Genomic DNA, 17,475 nt, shown 5'->3' with positions numbered 1-17,475 from the left:
TCCTATACCCAATCCTCAACTCAACCAGTTCCCTTCCCTTCTCAGTGGGAGTGAACGTGTATCAGGCCCTGCTACGGCCAGTAATGGAGTATGCATGCCCTGTCTGGGGATTTGCAGCGAAGCAGCACCTGGACAAACTCCAGCGGTTGCAGAACCGCACCCTCAGGAGGGCTCTGTGCCTACCCCTCAGATTCCCTATTGACGATCTGCAAGCCACTGCTGAAATCCCACTCCTAAAACAGCGCTTCCAAGATCTGGCAAGGGCCTTCTATGAAAGCTCTTCCAGGTCAGCAAACGTCCTCATCCATTCCCTAGGTCGGTATGACATGTCCCGTGACGAGGGCAAACGCCCAATGACGATCTTCGACGACTAAGTCGAAGAGAAAATCACTATACCCAATTCCCGATCCTCTTCCCTCCCACATAATATCAACCCCCTCGCCAAGCCCAGGCAACTACCAAACACATACAGAACAATCATCACGTCACACAGACAACCAAAATCACATAAATAAATGCACACACAAGTACAAAGTCGAGTAAAAGCCGCAAGGCTACAAACTCCCCAAAACACTTCCCAAAAGGGGGGAAGTATCAGATGAGAGTGAGTGCGATATCCCGACACTTCAGCTGAAGATGTTGGAGACGCATTCCATCGAAACGTTGCTACGAGACGACGATACTACTCAGCTGACAACCCGTGAATACTTCATATATGAAATTCGCCGAGAAAGCCTGCACTCGCATACAGTTAAGATGTGCTGGCAATAGCAAATCGCCAAAACGAGCTTGTTGTCTAAATTGTATCATTAATAGTAAATAAATAAATAGTGCAACGAGAAACTTGTACTTAAAGTAAAATAAAATTATGCTCGGCAAGAAATTACCGAAGTGCTGGCAGTGTCAACAGAACAATTTACGTTGTTTCATGTAATTTCTGCAAGTAAATGATTGTCATCAAAATGGATAATGTAGATTAATGAAAAAAAAGATGCACGAATGAATTGTGGGTTACATTCAAGGTGTCTGTCTTAATGTCACAGTTTAGCTACTATTTTGAATAGTGTAAAATCATTTCCTTCCCTAAATACATGGCTGGTCTTTCGTATATCTGTGGCTTCGTTCTAAAAGGGCCAATGTCAAGAATCTTAGTTTTAAGTTATAAGCTTCCAAATATTTTCTGACAACTATTAACAATATATTTGGTGCTATTTGTTACTGTCATTATTGTAAATCAGCTTAACTAAAGCTTATTTTAAACAATAAATTTCTAGAATTTTCAACTTCAAAATTAAAAGACTTAAGAGGACATTGGCCCTTTTTAACATCATGAACTCTCTTAAATTATTTGACATTGGCCCTTTGGACATTATGGACAGGTACACCGAATAACCAGAAACAGGTAATTTTAAGATAAATATTTATTTGTACTCATTAATTAAATCACTGTACTCATTCCTCAAGAATTTAATAACTGATAGCAACTGTTTCATGTTCCAAAAATCACTTTTTTTTATCACCATAGATAATGAAAACACTGTTTGCTCTCGTAATCGGGGGGGTGGCATGAGAAATAGGTGCAATTTTTGGCATAGACAAGCGTCGAGTTTTCTTTCTGTTCAGATCTATCATCTTGAATGGTTCTTCTTAGGAGTAACTGTGTTTGTAGGAGACAATTACTGGCATACCTGAGTGACACTTTCTCCGTTTTATCTTGTTCCAAACAATATAACTCCCTTCTGTGTTAATTTTCTTGTGCAGATAATGACTTTTCATCAAGTCTGTCAAGTTGCAGAAGTATTTTTGTTCCAGCTCTATTGCAGGTATGGGTGGCTTTTGGGGAACCATGCATATTAATTTGGCCCAGTCTCTTGGCAGTTCTACTTCAGCAGTTGTTTTCTTTGTCTTCTCAGTGGCTTTTGAATTGAGTCAGCTTCCAAGTGAGTATGTCCAACTTCAAGAAACCTGTGGTTGATTTCCAAACGTCTTCCCTGAATCGTGAATTCTTCCTCTACTCACAGAAACATGATGGCAATAAAAATATATGTTTTGTCCTGTACACGAATCGCTGTACAGGTATACCTCAACAATTTCGTCGGTGAGTTTCATCAAACAATCATAGACAAGAAGCTATTTCTTGACCACCTCTTCCTGACACTCTTTCATTGCAAACGTTACATACTGGAGAACATTCTTTATGTCTCTTTACGTAGATGGTCAAGTTGAAGATCCGAAGTTGTGTTTTGTAAAATGCCACATGACAGTGTAGACATTTCTGCAAATCAAAGGCCATGGTTGCTACATTGGAATTTTGCTTAGCTTTCTATTTATCGCTGTCTTTCTGATCGTAAGCAAATCCAAATGTTGCTGTCATTCCACTTCTACCTTACAACGTTCAGCATCCTCAGTAGAATTCTTGAGTAACATGACATATTTGTCACATTTTGCACAAGTGTCAGCCTTCGGTTTGTGGAAGCTAAGATTGAAACAGGTCACAAAAACTCTTTGATAACACGCTTTACTTCTTGGCTTCATACCTTTGGTTTGGCAAAATTCTTGGTAGAGCCGGTACATTGCTGAAACACGCAAGTCTGGCGATAAATATTTTTTAGAAGGATGAGATCGAGAATAATGGCTTACATAGGAAGAAAACATGTTAATGTGTTCCTTTATTAAATCAATGTCATCAGATGGAACTTTCGATGATCAGAATGTGTACCACGTCCATCTTCAGAACACACTCATCCTTCAGAGCTCCGTCTTTTCTCCACAATTGTTCTTACGTTTTTTTGTGTTAAATAAAATGTACTAAGGAAGATATTCTGACATACTTCTATCTTAGTCTGTAAAGAAAGTACTTCCTGGAATATTTTTGCCTGCTTTCATTTCCTTCAGTTTTGTTCCTTAAACGCTCTGCATGTTTCTTTTCCTCAGACACATGATTAGCTATGAAGTAATGTTGAGCCTTTGGGGACAATTTGTAATATTCTATGTACATTTTCTCTCTCTTATCGTCATTTTCTTTTCCTCCGCAATTTTTCCTGGACGTGTACGATGATTTCAGAACTTTATCAGGTATAACTTTTCCGTTCGACGTCACGTAGTCCTTTCCTGCAGTTTTCAATTCTTTCCTTCGATTTTTCTTTCATAATTTTTCGTTTCGCTTTCTTTTTCTGGAGGAATCTTGTGAATCACATTTCTTCCTTCCCCTTCCACTGAAGTTTGTAGTTTCATTGCCAGACTGCTGTTGAATTAGATCGATTTCTTCAATCCATGAAGATCTTTTAACTGTCTTTCGTACAGCTATATTCCCTCTGTCATTGCTTTCATCACTACTTTAGCTACCACTTGGATATTCATCAGAATCTTCAAATACATCTTCATCAGAACTTGAAATCACGTCTGCCAATAATGACGAACATGCATTTCCTTCTGTACTGGTACTGGGATGATATTAAAGAAAATAAAAATTAGATAAATTTAATAGGCGGTTGGTAATATTTTAGACTGGCATTAAGTAGAGATACCAGTCAATTTATGGTCTTGTTTTGGAAAAATGCTCATGATACCAGTTTATTTTAATAAACTTACCTTCAAGGCAAAGTGACGACTTCAGCGGTGATATTTCAGGTGCAGTTTGTTCCTCAAGCTCTTCCTTATCGCCTCTGTGAAACATTATGTTTGTGCCCACCAAGACTGTCAATACTCCTCACTAACAATGCGCCAAACGATTAGGGTAATTGTTAAAGCAACAACTCTTATTATTGTGTATTCCCGCCAGATTTAAGTCCAATGTCACAGCTCTGTTTCAATTGTTGAAACCATCTGTCAGCAAAGAAGGCCAATGTCGACATTGGCCCTTCTTTCAACAAATGTAAAATAAGAGGGACGGCCACTGTCAGGATTGGCCCATTAATGCTGATTGGAAACTTTATAAAACACTTTGGGGCTTACATCTTAAAACTCCTTTATCTCTCATCCTATGTGGCTTAGACGTTGGCCATTTTAACACTATGAACAGCACGTGAAACAATATGGTGTACACCAATAAAACCAGTTTTGACAAGTATTGACATTGGCCCTTTTAGAACCAAGCCACAGATATTTTTACATTACCTTACTCATTTTTAATGACTGTATCTCCCTCGCATTTACGTTTAAAATCTCCGAGCATTTCGAATATCGCATTACATACTTCAGGAATTATTTGGGAAACAGGTGCGGTTGATATGCGAAATAGATTTTTGAGGCTAGCGTAACGGACGGCCTCTGGTGGCCTTTGTCGGTGGCCACTGTAAAAGCAGCCTGTCGTCTGTTGCTAAGAAGCGCAGCGTTAGTGCTAGCCTATCTTGCTGATATGGATCATATCATTTGCGTCTTACTTTGAAATCTTTTGTAAGTGGCGACTAGAAGAAGGCGAAAATTGTCCATCGACATGCAGGTGAAATTTTGGAATAAAACAAGCTATGGCTGCAGCCGCAAATCATTAATCAGAGCGTTTGCGCAAAAATTCAGAAGCCGTTTTCCTTTCATGACCAACAGCGGGCACGCTATACAAAATAAATGTAATTGTGTTTCTTTTCTCAACCACGCTGTACTGAATGCAGGTTAATTGACGGTATAACGCCAAAATAGATCGTATACTATCTCTTCCGTTCGCTCTAGTGTACTAAATATTTATTGGCAGGTACAAGTCAATGATGGCGCGCGCAAGTGAACTTCCTGCGCATTGCTTGCTAATGCGCATTCGCTTATGTTTTCATCGGTGTAAAGGGAGCTTTAGAATAAGCGTTTGCAATCCGCTTTACGCATTGCAGCGAATATTGCAAACATGATCCATGGAATATGAAAATTAGTAACTTGTTGCGCTTTTCAATCGTTCAAAATTCGTCCCGCGATCGTTGCTATGGCAACATCCTCGGGCGTGTACGTGTCGCACTATGTAGCAGATGTTCGTAGGAATGAGGAAGTTTATAACTCTTGAGCACTACTAACATCCATCCTTACAAAAATAAGAAATGAGAAGGGAAATGGTGAAATTAACAGGGTCGTCATTTATCAAATCGGAAAAAGATGATTCCAAAAGTTACGGAATTTCCAAGTCGGAGCAGCAAAAGAAAAATACCCATCTTTACCTGCATGACAAATTTCTGAAGTTCATTGTAAGTACAGTATTTTGTAAGAAAATTGTTAAACAGTCCTTAGCGATTTGTAGACAAGGAAGCGCCGTAAAACACTGTTTTTTTGTGCAGGGTAATATATCCAAATACAGAAAACTGACCGTTCTCTATTTGCATAACAATGACATTACTAAAATTGAAAATCTGGAAACGGCTACAAATCTAACTCATCTCTACCTCCAGAGGAACAAAATATCCAAGATAGAAAACCTTGGAAACCTTAATAAATTAAGGAAACTGTGAGTACTGGAAACAACGGTTTCGTGAAATACAGTTTGAAGCTTGTATTATTAGTAGTGGCTTTATGCCTCTCTGTATTTTAAAACTGCCTAGATATCATGTTAAGAAAGTCTTCAGAAAATAATACAGCACTGTAGTGCTCCTTTACAATCGGAGAGAGATCAAAGAGACCCTAAATTTGATAACTGACTTGTACCATCGATTGCGAGGTGTTATGTCCACTTATTCAAATAAAAAGTTTTACAAAACCAGGTTTATGAAGATACAGATTCATGAAAAATGCAGTTCGTAAGTGGTAATTTAAGGGCAGCTTCGCATTCTGTAAATGGTACAGTATAAACTTTGTCTTTGATATTAGTGTATATGGTTTTTTAATTTCATTCAATTCTTTACACAGTTTGTTCTAGGTATCTCTTTATTAGACACTGTCTTTTTGCATGGGTAGCGGTCCACAATCTGTCGAGATAACATTCAAATTCTGACTGTAAGGAATTCATCTACTTGTCTCAGCACAATAAAATCAGTGAGTTTGCAAGATTGCATAACATGTGTCATCAGTGCAACAGGTAACTGTAGAGTGTATGTAGATTGTTAAGTGTCAGTTTGGATTACTGATAATGACAAGAGATGTCGAAGCGATTGACACACAGCCTATTATTGAATGGCAGCAATGTAAACGCGCCTATAACGCCCCAATCCCGTAAAGGACTATCCACATAACATGAAAAAAGAGAAATGCAACTCCCGTGTTAAAAGTGGTGGGAAACACAGACCGACAGCAGTGCCCCGAGTGGCATGGAGATTAACTAAAATATTCAAACATTGCGGGTTGCATCCCCCCCCCCCCCCCCCCCCCAGTTTACTTACGTTGTAGGTTTTTATTTTTCTTTTAATTCTATTACCTTATTTTTCTGGGCGTGCTATGTAATTATTTTGGCTGGCATCATAATAAAATAATTGAAACACAGCTATAGCACACTGTACTACAGCAGAGAGAAACCTATTCTGAGAGTCGCCGCTCGTATAATGTTTTCTTGTCTGTCGGACGCAAACGTCAAAAATAGACTTTTAAATTGACATGCTTATATTGTTATCTATCAACATGTAAAAGCTCCAGCATGTTTTATGGCTCATAAGAAGTAGATACAACACTTGAAACTGAAAGTAAGTCGAAACAAGCTTGTTGTGTAAATAATTGAAGCAAAAGAAAAATAACATTGTAGCAGCTAAACTGGACTACAAATATTCCTGAATAATGCCACAATTCTTACGTAATACAAGCTGCTGGATCAATGGAGAAGAAAAGCCTCTTAGTAAGAGAATAAGCAGCAGTTAAAGAGGTTCAATTAAGAAATGTCACAGTGTTAATTAAAGAAGAATTCTAAAATTTGTTACAACTATGTTTCAGGACTATAAGTTCTGAGTAACTGCCCAACAAACTTGCACTACTGACCATTAATTTCTTAAAAAGGTTCCTACATCTTACTACTGTAATTGCTTTAACACAAAAAAGAAAACATCAATACGGAGTACCAAAAGCAGGAAAGGTGGATAAAAATAGTGAAATGAAAACAAAACTTACTTTTTATTTCTCAAGCACACAAGACAAATTTTCTTTTAACTGTTATAAAGCTTTAAACTGTTTACTGAATTTGTCTTTAACAATATCAAGTCTTTTATTACTGATGGTGTGTTTCCAATCTTTCACATACTTGTAAATCAATAGAGGTACACATTGTCTTAAAATATACTGTTCAGAAAAATGGGCCTTGCAAAACGTTATTTCCTCTGGAAACTTAAACAGTGAATAGAATGTATTCTCCAATTGTTCCTGGTGTCCACATTTATCTAAGAATGTATACAACTGACTATGAACATTTGCTACAGAGGACATTAAGCTGTCACTAGCATACAATAATTTTGGGTTTGAAGCAACATATTCTTTGAAACTTGTAAATAAATTATGCTCTGTGGGTGTTGGTGAGAACAGAGTTGTTTTACAGTCACTACAGTTAGTGTAGTTACACCCATCTTTCATAGAATGTAACCAGCTACATGTGCCAGTGCTTGTCTGTCATTTCTTATCAGCCCCCCACTACCAGCAGCAGCTTCATTATCAGCAAGGGCAGAATATAAAGCACTTTGAGCCATAATGGAATGATCTGTTGTGGAGTCAAGAAAGTTGTCATCACTAGCTCCCAAAAATTGCCTTAAATTTCTTAATGGCATGCATCTATCATCCTCACAATTTGTAGGTAAGGACATGTTATTGACTATAACTGTTTTCAATGCTGCTTTGAACTGAAAGCAAGTTGGGTTGGTGTTTGCAACACCATGCTGCCTCACACAACAAAATACATTCTCCACTGGGTCTTGATTGAAAGCCCTCATGCTTAAAAAATTAAAGCCATTTTTTTAATCTGTTCCAAATGAACATCAGTGATCTTATTGTAGTTTGCCACCCACTTATGAAATTGAACATATTTGTCTTATCTCTCCCTGAGCCTAGCTCCAACACTTTCCAATTTTCCATTTCCTTTAACAGACTGTACCACATTTCAATATGTGGGCACTCTGCACAGAGGGCACACTTATAGGACCTGCCATCTTGTGGATAACAATAGGAACTGTTCAGTGAATCAAATAAACAATCCATCTTTTCAACAAATTCTGCAGCGTATATTGCCTCAGCAGGTAAGATATTAAATGCCATGCAAGTTTCAATAACTGCAGCAACTGTATGACTATGCTGGGCTGCAGCTACCTTGACTTTCATTTTAGTAAAAGAATCCTTTAATTCAAAATGATTCCTATGTAGTTTTGGCAATGTCTTAAACATCTTCTGCTGATCCAGAAGAAAAGCCCTGTGAATATATTCAAAACTGGCCTCTTTTTTTAAACCCAAACTGTATTTTATTTCCTAGCAGAGCATTTCTAGTATTTTTTAATAGATGTGAGACATCATAAATGACTGCAATAGGTTCATCTCTGACTACAAAATGAAATGGACTGGACTCAGTAGATTTCTCACAGCAGAGTTGCTTCAGTGCTCTCTGGTTGGTTGCACACTGGTCACAAACTGTACAAACTACCTTTAGCCCTATTTCTTGCAATTGCCTTATGACATAGGTAATAGGGTCGACAGAAGCATCTGATCCCATGTGTCGGCTTTGACCTGTGACATAAGGGTGTTGTCGTGTGTGACGTCATGACGGCACGGAGTTTGGTTTGTGAGTGTGGCGTGTTTGTAGATGTCATCCTGTTGTGGTTTGTTGTGCTCTCTGGTGGTATGTTCAGGGTTTTCGTTTGTGTGGTGTAATGGGCTCAGTTTGCTTTTGCTCATTATCCAGAATTGTTCGAGTGTCGACTGTGTTTGTAGTGGAATTTGTTTTAGTAAGTTAACGATTAATCGGTTGTTGTTTTTGTTCAGGAATGGATAAAATTAGCAGTGCCCAGGTCAAGGGAAGTGTTTGATCCCAATGTGTGGCTGTGTATGTTGGTATTGGTATCGGGAGATGTTTTTGAGCTGTATAGGCCAAGGGAAGTGTTTGATCCTAATTTATGGGATCGGGAGGTGCTGTTGAGCCATATAGGTCAAGGGAAGTGTCCGATTCCAGATGATATTGTGTTTAGTGGTATTTGGGGAGTTTTGTGATGTCGGTTTTTTTCGCCGTTTTGTGTGGTTTTGTATGGGGTGGGTGTCTAAATTTGTTTATATTTTGTTTGCCCCCACCCAAAAACACCCCTTTTCCCGCGCTTGTCCCGTTAGTGTCATTAGGCTTTTTGTGGAAAGTGTGTGTGTTTGTTTTTTGATGTATTTTCATCCTCATAATGAGTACGTAATGACTTTATATGTGCCATATTGGAATTGTGGTTTATGGTCGTTTCCGCCATATTTGTGACGTCATGGGTCAAAGCAGATGGGCGGGATCGGACGCTTCCGTATTTCCTAGGTAATAAGACTTTTTAAAGTGATACTTGAAACTGAGTTGTGAGTGAAATTCCAGCTTCCAGCTTATGCCTCTAACCATGAAAACTAATGGATGATTTGCATGAACATTTGACCTCCCTAAATGCCCTAAATCTTGAAACCCTGAAATTTCTTGTTTGCTTGCATTATAATACAACCCTCTTTCTAAAGACATTTCATCAAACAACAAAGCACAATATTTGTCACTGTTGTTCACTACTTCAACTTGTGCTTTCATTACATTCATGACCGAAGTATTCAACCCTGGTTCAAAACGTATAGAAGACAACAGACATTTCAGATACCTCACAGAAGGAAGATATAAATGAACTGACAAATATTTGTATAGGGGGGGGGGACTTCATTTGTATAAGGATAAAGCAAATACTTTGTCCTCGGGTGTCCATCGCCTTGCATTTGTTGATCGATGAGCATTTCGTAATTGGCTGTTTATGAAATCTTTGGCAACAGAGTTTAAATTAGATTCTATGACAGAGAAAGTATTGCTGTCATATAAATCTTTAAGTGCTTTCAGTTCTGATTTTTCATGATGTAGCTTTGCTTTCAGTTTTGATAGCCTTGTTAGAGTATTCCTATGAATCTTGTACATTTTTGATTTTGTTGGAGTTAAGTCTGCTTTTGAAACCCCTGTACCTAAAACCCCACTTTACTCATTACAAAATGTTCCAGGTAAGAATGTGTACTCACTATCTGCAGATTCATTTTGAGGGAAGATAAAAAATTTAAGAGGTGCATCACTCAATGAATTACTCTGCTCAGCACAACTAGTGCTAGGTAATTCTCTAACACCAGTTTCCCCTCTGGTATTGGCACCTGTATAATAAAGATTTTCCATGGTACCACTAGTGCTTGGTAAATCTAATTCACTATTAACACCAGTTTCACGTGATCCACTTCTGGTACAAACACCTACATGAGAACTGCTTGCCACAGCAACTAAGGCTTTGTAGTTCATTAACACCAGTTTGACTTCTGGTATTAGCAGCTGTAAAATGAACAGTTGCCATAGCACCACTAGTGCTTGGTAGGCCCAATTCACTATTGACAACAGTGTCACCTCATTCACTACCGATTTTGGCAATTTCACATGGAACACCTGTCACATGCTTTGGAAACACACCCTGTTTAGCCTATGCCTACTTTTATTCATAAAATCTTCTTCGAAAAAATGATCTTCAAAAACAAAATAAGAAGCACAGTTCACATCTGATGACAGTTTAGAAACACTCTTCCACTTTAGAAGCACCTCTTGAGGTTCTTTTGGAAGCCTGTAGAAATGCTTGTTGCAAATTTCCTCCATTGAACCCACGTAATAGCCAGATGAACAACCGGGGAACTTGCAGGAGTATTTTAACGTCAATCTGTTGTGTTGAATATTCTGAAAAAAACATAAACGTCTTCATTAAGTAAAACTACTACAGACAAATCAAAGTTATTTAAATAAACAAATGGAAACCACACTGCTTAATTCACGATAGATGAGGATACATTTCATTTATAAGCTACAAGATTATTTAATGAAAAATTAAATGTCTTACCTTACAATTAATTGTGGACATTTTTCAGCAGGAAATTTCTTCAATTCCACAGTGAGCTTTATTAATTTAAAGTAAAAAAATCTGCTTATAATGAAGATGAGTAGTATGTAAATATGAAACAAATACAAAGACGATTGTAACTGTGGACCACAGACTTCAGTGCAGAGCAAGACGATAGAATATTTCAAAACAACTACCATTGGAGTTTAGACAGCTCTCATTGGTCAATTCCAGCTTCGTTTGACCCCTAGCGCCTCTAGTGGTCCGAAATGGAACTACTTGGCTTGTTGCCTCTTTGCCCATATAGCTTTCACCCCTGTGGGATTATCATCAACAATATTTAGTGCTCTTGCGACTACAGAGATGGCTGAAATTTGCCCTAGGAAACTGGTTCCAGAGGTGGTGATCAGGAACATTGTACGTACTGTCGCATTTCTTCCTCCTTACTGGCCGACTCATGATACTGAAAATTTCTTCTGCAGTTCAAATCTGAACTGGCTGCCTCTGAGTCGAGTGTTATCACACATTTGCATTAATGTCATTGGCTGCAGAAGCAGATCGTATTTTCATGAAAGGCGTTAGTTCTCATAGTTTCTTGCAATAATTTTGAACAGCATGAATATGTCACTATGAATTATTTTACACATGTTACACCTGGAAGCCACATTTTTTAACCATATTATTGGCCGAAGAGGAGTGTCTTCTTCTCAACTGCTGAAGTAGCAACGTGAAAGACATACAGATTTAAAAATATGTTAATTTTCAACATTTCAGAATCTCATCAGAATACAGATAATTAAGAGGGAAAGAAAACTGGAATACTGCTCCAGATTTTGGGATCAAGAGATAATTTGAATCCCATCTGGAAATTTGTTGTGTACATACTGAGTTCGCCCATACTTCATGATTTTTGCACTGTGATCGGCAAACACGTGGTCAACCACACTTTGTAGTTCCAGCAATTTAGGTTTATGGTAGTTATATCAAGATAGATATCTCCTCATGTTGGTAGTTAATTTGTCACATATTGCCCATAGCTGCTTACTAAGTTTATAAAAACACTCTCTTCATTACTAGCTCCCCCCCCCCCCCCTATGATGTTGAGATCTCCACATAAGGCAGTTTTTGATCCTAGGTGCACTGGATGTCACATACAACTTTCCAATTGGTGGATGAAGTTTTCAAAATAGTTGTCTGGGGAATAGTACACAGAAACAACAATTCAATTAGCATCTGGCAGTCTCAAAGCAACCAATTTTAGGTCTAGGTCCAGATGTATACAGAAGTCAATTTTATTGATGCTGAAGGTACTCTGTGCATATGCACACACACCACCATGGCTAGTAGTTTCTCTACATCACACATTCAATACTTCCAGATGTTCAATATGTCTGTAGTATTCTGTTTCTGGTTGGGCTAACCAGGGTTCACATATAGCTAATACATTGGGTCTCACTTCCTCAGAAACCACTGATAATGTAACTTCCAGGCAGATGAAAACTGTGTGATGGGCCAAGACTATACTCGAGACCTTTGCCTTTCGCGAGCAAGTGCTCTACCATCTGAGCTACTCACAACCCATCCTCACAGCTTCAATTCTGCCAGTACCTCGTCCCTACATTCCAAACTTTACAAAACTCTTCTGTGAACCTACAGTTTTAGTTGTGGTGCTACCTCTTACTTTTATAATGTGGAACCAGACTGTTTTCGTCTTTCGTGGTCATTACCTACATGGTTCACTCACATTTTTGTGACCACCGCAAGCTTTCAACATCAACATGCAATAACCTCTCACAGACAGTAGGTGGCAGTGCTGACAGTGGAGGATATATAAAGTGTGTTGAGGTGACATGGAAAACAGTACAGTTATTATTGTAATGCAGAAATGGACTGATTTATATGACATCCAGAAGGGCATGATCACTGGCCTTTGGGCCAAGGGTGGAAGCATTTCTGAAATAGCTAAGTATGTAACTATTTGCTTGCTGCCCTGGTTAAAGTATATTGGGCATGGCAAAATGTCACTATCCAAAACGGGTGCCGAGGCAACTGTGGTACATCATGGGCTGTAGATGAAAGAGGTGAACGATGGCTGTGGAGATGTGTATAGACAAATAGATGTGCAACGGTTGAGCGACTGACTGCCCAGATGATCCAAGACTGCCCAGATGAACCAAGGGCTCCCAACAGTGTCTCCTCAACAACTGTTGAGTGGAAGTTGCTGCTTATGAGCCTCTGCAGCAGGCACCTGGTTCATGCACCCATGCTGATGGCTGTTCATCACTGATGAAGGCTAGAGGTTGCATGCCAGTACAGCAACTGGATTTCCTGTGAGTGATGACAGATGGCCTTTTCAAATGAATCACATACTATGCTTCACCACACGGATGGCTGTTGGTGTGTACGGCATGAATTGAGTGAAAGCAAACAACCAGTAATAATCGTTGGAAAAGTTGAGGCTGGAGGAGGGAGTGTTACGGTCTGAGGGTATGTTTTCATGGCGTTTCCTGGGTGATGTCATCACTCTGGAAGGCCAAATGAATCAACACAAATATACATCCATCCTTGAGGACCACGCCCAACCCTACATTCAGTTTGGTCTTCCTCTGCATGATGACATCTACCAGTTGGACAATTCAATGTGTCACACAGCTCGCAGTGTACATGCCTGGTTTGAAGAGCACCAGGATGAGTATACTGTGCTCCCCTGTCCACCAAACACTCCATAATTGAACCCAATCGACAAGGCCTTTCACGAAAACACACACACACACACACACACACACACACACACACGACTGCAACCTCAGCCTCTGGCAGTTGAAGCCACCCTGTGAGCAACAGCAGTAGTGCATGATAGGAGTGGCAGCTGGGTGGGGATAAGGAGGAGGCTGGGCAGGGACCGGGAGGGATAACAGGGTAGGGGCAGGGGACAGTGAAGTGCCATTGGGGAGTGGACAAGGACAAGGTGGAAAGAGGGTAGGGCAGCTAAGTGCAGTCAGGAGGTTAGACGGAGGCCGGAGGCCAGGGGAGTGGTTGGGGAGGGAGGTCGGGGGGCTAGCAGAAAAGGAGAGAAGTAAAAAGACTGGGTGCATTGGTAGGATGAGGGCTGTGTAGTGCTGAAGTGGAAACAGGGAAGGGGCTGGATGGGTGAGAAAAATGACTAATGAAAGTAGAGGCCAGGAGGGTTATGGGACTGTAGGATATATTGCAGGGAGGTTTCCCAACTGCGCATTTCAGAAAAGCTGGTGTTGGTGGGAAGGATCTGTATGGCACAGGCTGTGAAGCATAATTGAAATGAAGGATGTCATGTTGGGCAGTGTGCACAGTAACAGGATGGTCCACTTGTTTCTTAGCCATAGTTTGTCAGTGACCATTCAGGTGGGCAAAGAGTTTGTTGTTTGTCATGCCTACATAGAATGCAGCACAATGCTTGTAGCCCTGCCTTTGATGGGATAGATGATGTCTGTGACTGGACTGGAGTAGGTGGTGTAGTGGGAGGATGTACGGGACAGGTCTCGCATCTAGGTCTATTACAGGGATATGAGTCATGAGGTAAGAGGTTGGGAGCAGGGGTTGTGTAGGTTTGGTGAACAGTGGACTACCACTGTGGGAGGTGTGGAAAGGATAGTGGACAGGACATTTCCTATTTCGTTGCATGATGAGAGGTAGTCAAAACCATGGTGGAGAATGTAATTCATTTGCTCCAGTCCTGGGTGGTACTGAGTTACGAGGGGAATACTCCTGGTGGTCAGATGGTGAGACTTTGGGAGGTTGTGGGAGATTGGAAAGATAAGGCACAGGAGATTTGTTTCTGTGCTAGGTTGGGAGGATAATTATAGTCTGTGAAGACCTCAGTGAGACCCTCGGTATATTTCTAGAAGAACCAGTAATCACGGCAGATGCAACAACCATGGGTGGCTAGGCTGTATGAAAGGGACTTCTTGGTATAGAATGGGTGGCAGCTGTTGAAGTAGAGGTATTGTGTGTGGTTAGTAGGTTTGATATGGACGGAGATACTGATGTAGCCATCTTTGAGGTGGAGATCAACATCTAGGAAGGTGATTTTTTGGATGGAATAAGACCAGGTGAAGCACATGGGAGAGAAGCTGTTGAGGTTCTGGAGGAAAGTGGATAGGGTGTCCCCACCCTTGATCCAGATTGCAAAGATTTCCTCAGTGAATCTGAACCAGGTGAGGGGTTTAGGATTCTGTGTGTTTAGGAAGAATTCCTCTAGATGGCCCACGAATAGGTTGGTATAGAATGGTGCCATATGGATGCCCATAGCCTTACCTACAAACAAATCTGCGGTACCTCTCCAGTCACACAGTTTTTGTTTTTTTGGTATTTGTTTATTTACTAGTCTTATTCTGACAGAACATGTAAGATTATAATAATTAAACAAATATAAAAACTCGTCCTATTTAGTATTTGCATCATTGTTTGCAATCACTGCTTCCCATTTTTCTGCCATTAACATCCTTTTTAGTTGGATTAAGTTTTGTATGTTTATCTTCCACTTTTGCTCCTGTATCTTCTGCTCACTTCCAGTACTGCTTATGTTAGTATCTATCGTGATGGTAAATGGTATGCTAATATGGAGTTTATTACCTGGATCTCACACTAGCATGAAGGAATATACTGTATGTTATTACGAGAACAATAGTAGTGTCACTATGGGTAGTTACTCTGGTGGGTTTATTTTTAGGTTGAAAGTATGCAGTAAGTCCATTAGTGTCATAGGTTTTTCTGTGGTATCTGTGTTCAACTCCCCAATAATTATTTAGTTAAAGTTCTCGAATTGTACCACAGACTCTTTCAAGAATGTTTTTGTTTCACCATTTGGTGATCAGTACAGGCCTAACATGCAGCATGACTTCCCTGCAGTTTTTATTTCCAATACAGTAGTTCCAAAGCTCATTTCTCTAGCATATTTTGTGCTGTTTTGGATAACTTTAGTTGATGTGTAGCTAAAGAAAATGCCAGCTCCACCACCTTTATGCAATGTTCTGCAAAAACTGGCTACATTTGAGTAATTTTTCAGGTTGTAGACCTCCATTAGATTTTCTTTTAGTCCATGTTCAGAGGCTACTAGAATGTTTGACTTATATTCTTGCAATATTACATCTGTTTCATTGTTTACATACTGTGCATTCAGGTGAAGTATTTACAATATAATTATACTAGATCTTCATTTCGTCATAGGTTTTGTGTTTGCAAACAGTAGTGGTATTGTCTGCATATCAGACTATTTTATAGCTAAAATATCATTACCATATATAAGAGAGTGTGGTGGCCCCATTACAACCTTGTGGTGTGTCCTTTTTAATGATAGTTGTTTCAGATGTACGATATGGGCAGTGTAATTTTGCAGATTATGTCGTGGGTGCTAGGAGTGAGTCTAAGGTATTCCATCTATTCCACCACTTCCAGAAGCTCCTGCAGAAAGGGACAAGTTACATGGTGCATGTAATATATACATAATTTGTGATTATAAGAACTGTGAACTATTTCCTTTTAGATAGATAATATTTTATAAAGTCCAAGTCAATAACTTATATCAGTTTTCCATAATTTATGTAATAATTTTGTAAAATTGATAAACACACTCTTTTTCAAGATCTAGGTGTCTGCTTCTTACATATTCTGTTTTTTATAAGCTACTTATTACCTCCACAACTACTATAATAGTGGATTTGTTTCTTAAGAAGCCATTTTGGTTTTCAAAAATTAAATTTTTTTTGTAGAAAATTATGATCATTTATTTTGTTACCCTGAAGGAGATTTGCCTGAAATGTTTCATTCTTAAAGCTGAGGATACCAAATCCATTTTTAGTCTTGCTTGAAAGACACCTGTTTCAGTTACACTGTTAAATGCTGCAGAAATACTTTTTGCATTCGCCTTATAAAATGTTAATGTTTGTTTAAGTCTGTCATATCTTACAGAGATGGAACTTATTAATGGACCAATGTTTATTTCCCTATGGTCACTGGGAAGAATATATTTATTGTGAACAGATGTGTTCTCCATGAAACTTTAATAAATATGTTGAAAACATTGGAAGCATGTTTTTTAATGTGTAACTGTGCTTACTTTGGACGTCCAGAGATATATAAAAAAGCAGAACACAGCGCTGTGGTCAGCAACATCTATATAAGACAACAAGTGTCTGGTGCAGTTGTTAAATTGGTTACTGCTGATACAATGGTAGTTTATCAAGATTTAAGTGAGTTTGAATATTGTGTTATAGTTGGCACATGAGTGACAGGACACACCATCTCTGAGGTAGCGATGAAGTGGGGATTTTCCCATACGACCGTTTCATGAGTGTTGTGTGAATATCAGGAATCCAGTAAAAAATCAAATCTACAACATTGCTGCAGCTGGTAAAGGATCCTGCAAGAACAGTACCAATGACAATTCAAGAGAATTGTTCAATGTTACAGAAGTGCAACCCTTTGCACATTGCTGGAGATTTCAATGCTGAGCCATCAACAAGTTTTAGCATGTGAACCATTCAACAAA

The 17,475-nt window shown here is 39.2% G+C and overlaps 1 protein-coding gene across 1 annotated transcript in view; it reads left to right on the top strand.

Annotated features, from left to right (window-relative positions):
- Nucleotides 1–5,030: 5,030 nt before the first annotated feature.
- The window catches only part of LOC126092774 (protein phosphatase 1 regulatory subunit 42-like), a 95,869-nt gene continuing 83,424 nt past the window's right edge, over nucleotides 5,031–17,475 (top strand). Inside the window, exons 1-2 of the mRNA XM_049908501.1 lie at nucleotides 5,031–5,162; nucleotides 5,253–5,419. Of these exons, the coding sequence (XP_049764458.1) occupies nucleotides 5,031–5,162; nucleotides 5,253–5,419 (299 nt within the window). The remainder of the gene's footprint in view (nucleotides 5,163–5,252; nucleotides 5,420–17,475) is intronic.

The sequence above is a fragment of the Schistocerca cancellata genome, chromosome 7 (genome assembly GCF_023864275.1).
Source record: "Schistocerca cancellata isolate TAMUIC-IGC-003103 chromosome 7, iqSchCanc2.1, whole genome shotgun sequence".
NCBI classification, from domain to species: domain Eukaryota; kingdom Metazoa; phylum Arthropoda; class Insecta; order Orthoptera; family Acrididae; genus Schistocerca; species Schistocerca cancellata.
The sequence above is the reverse complement of the archived record's forward strand: the minus strand, read 5'-3'. Positions and strand labels throughout refer to the sequence as shown.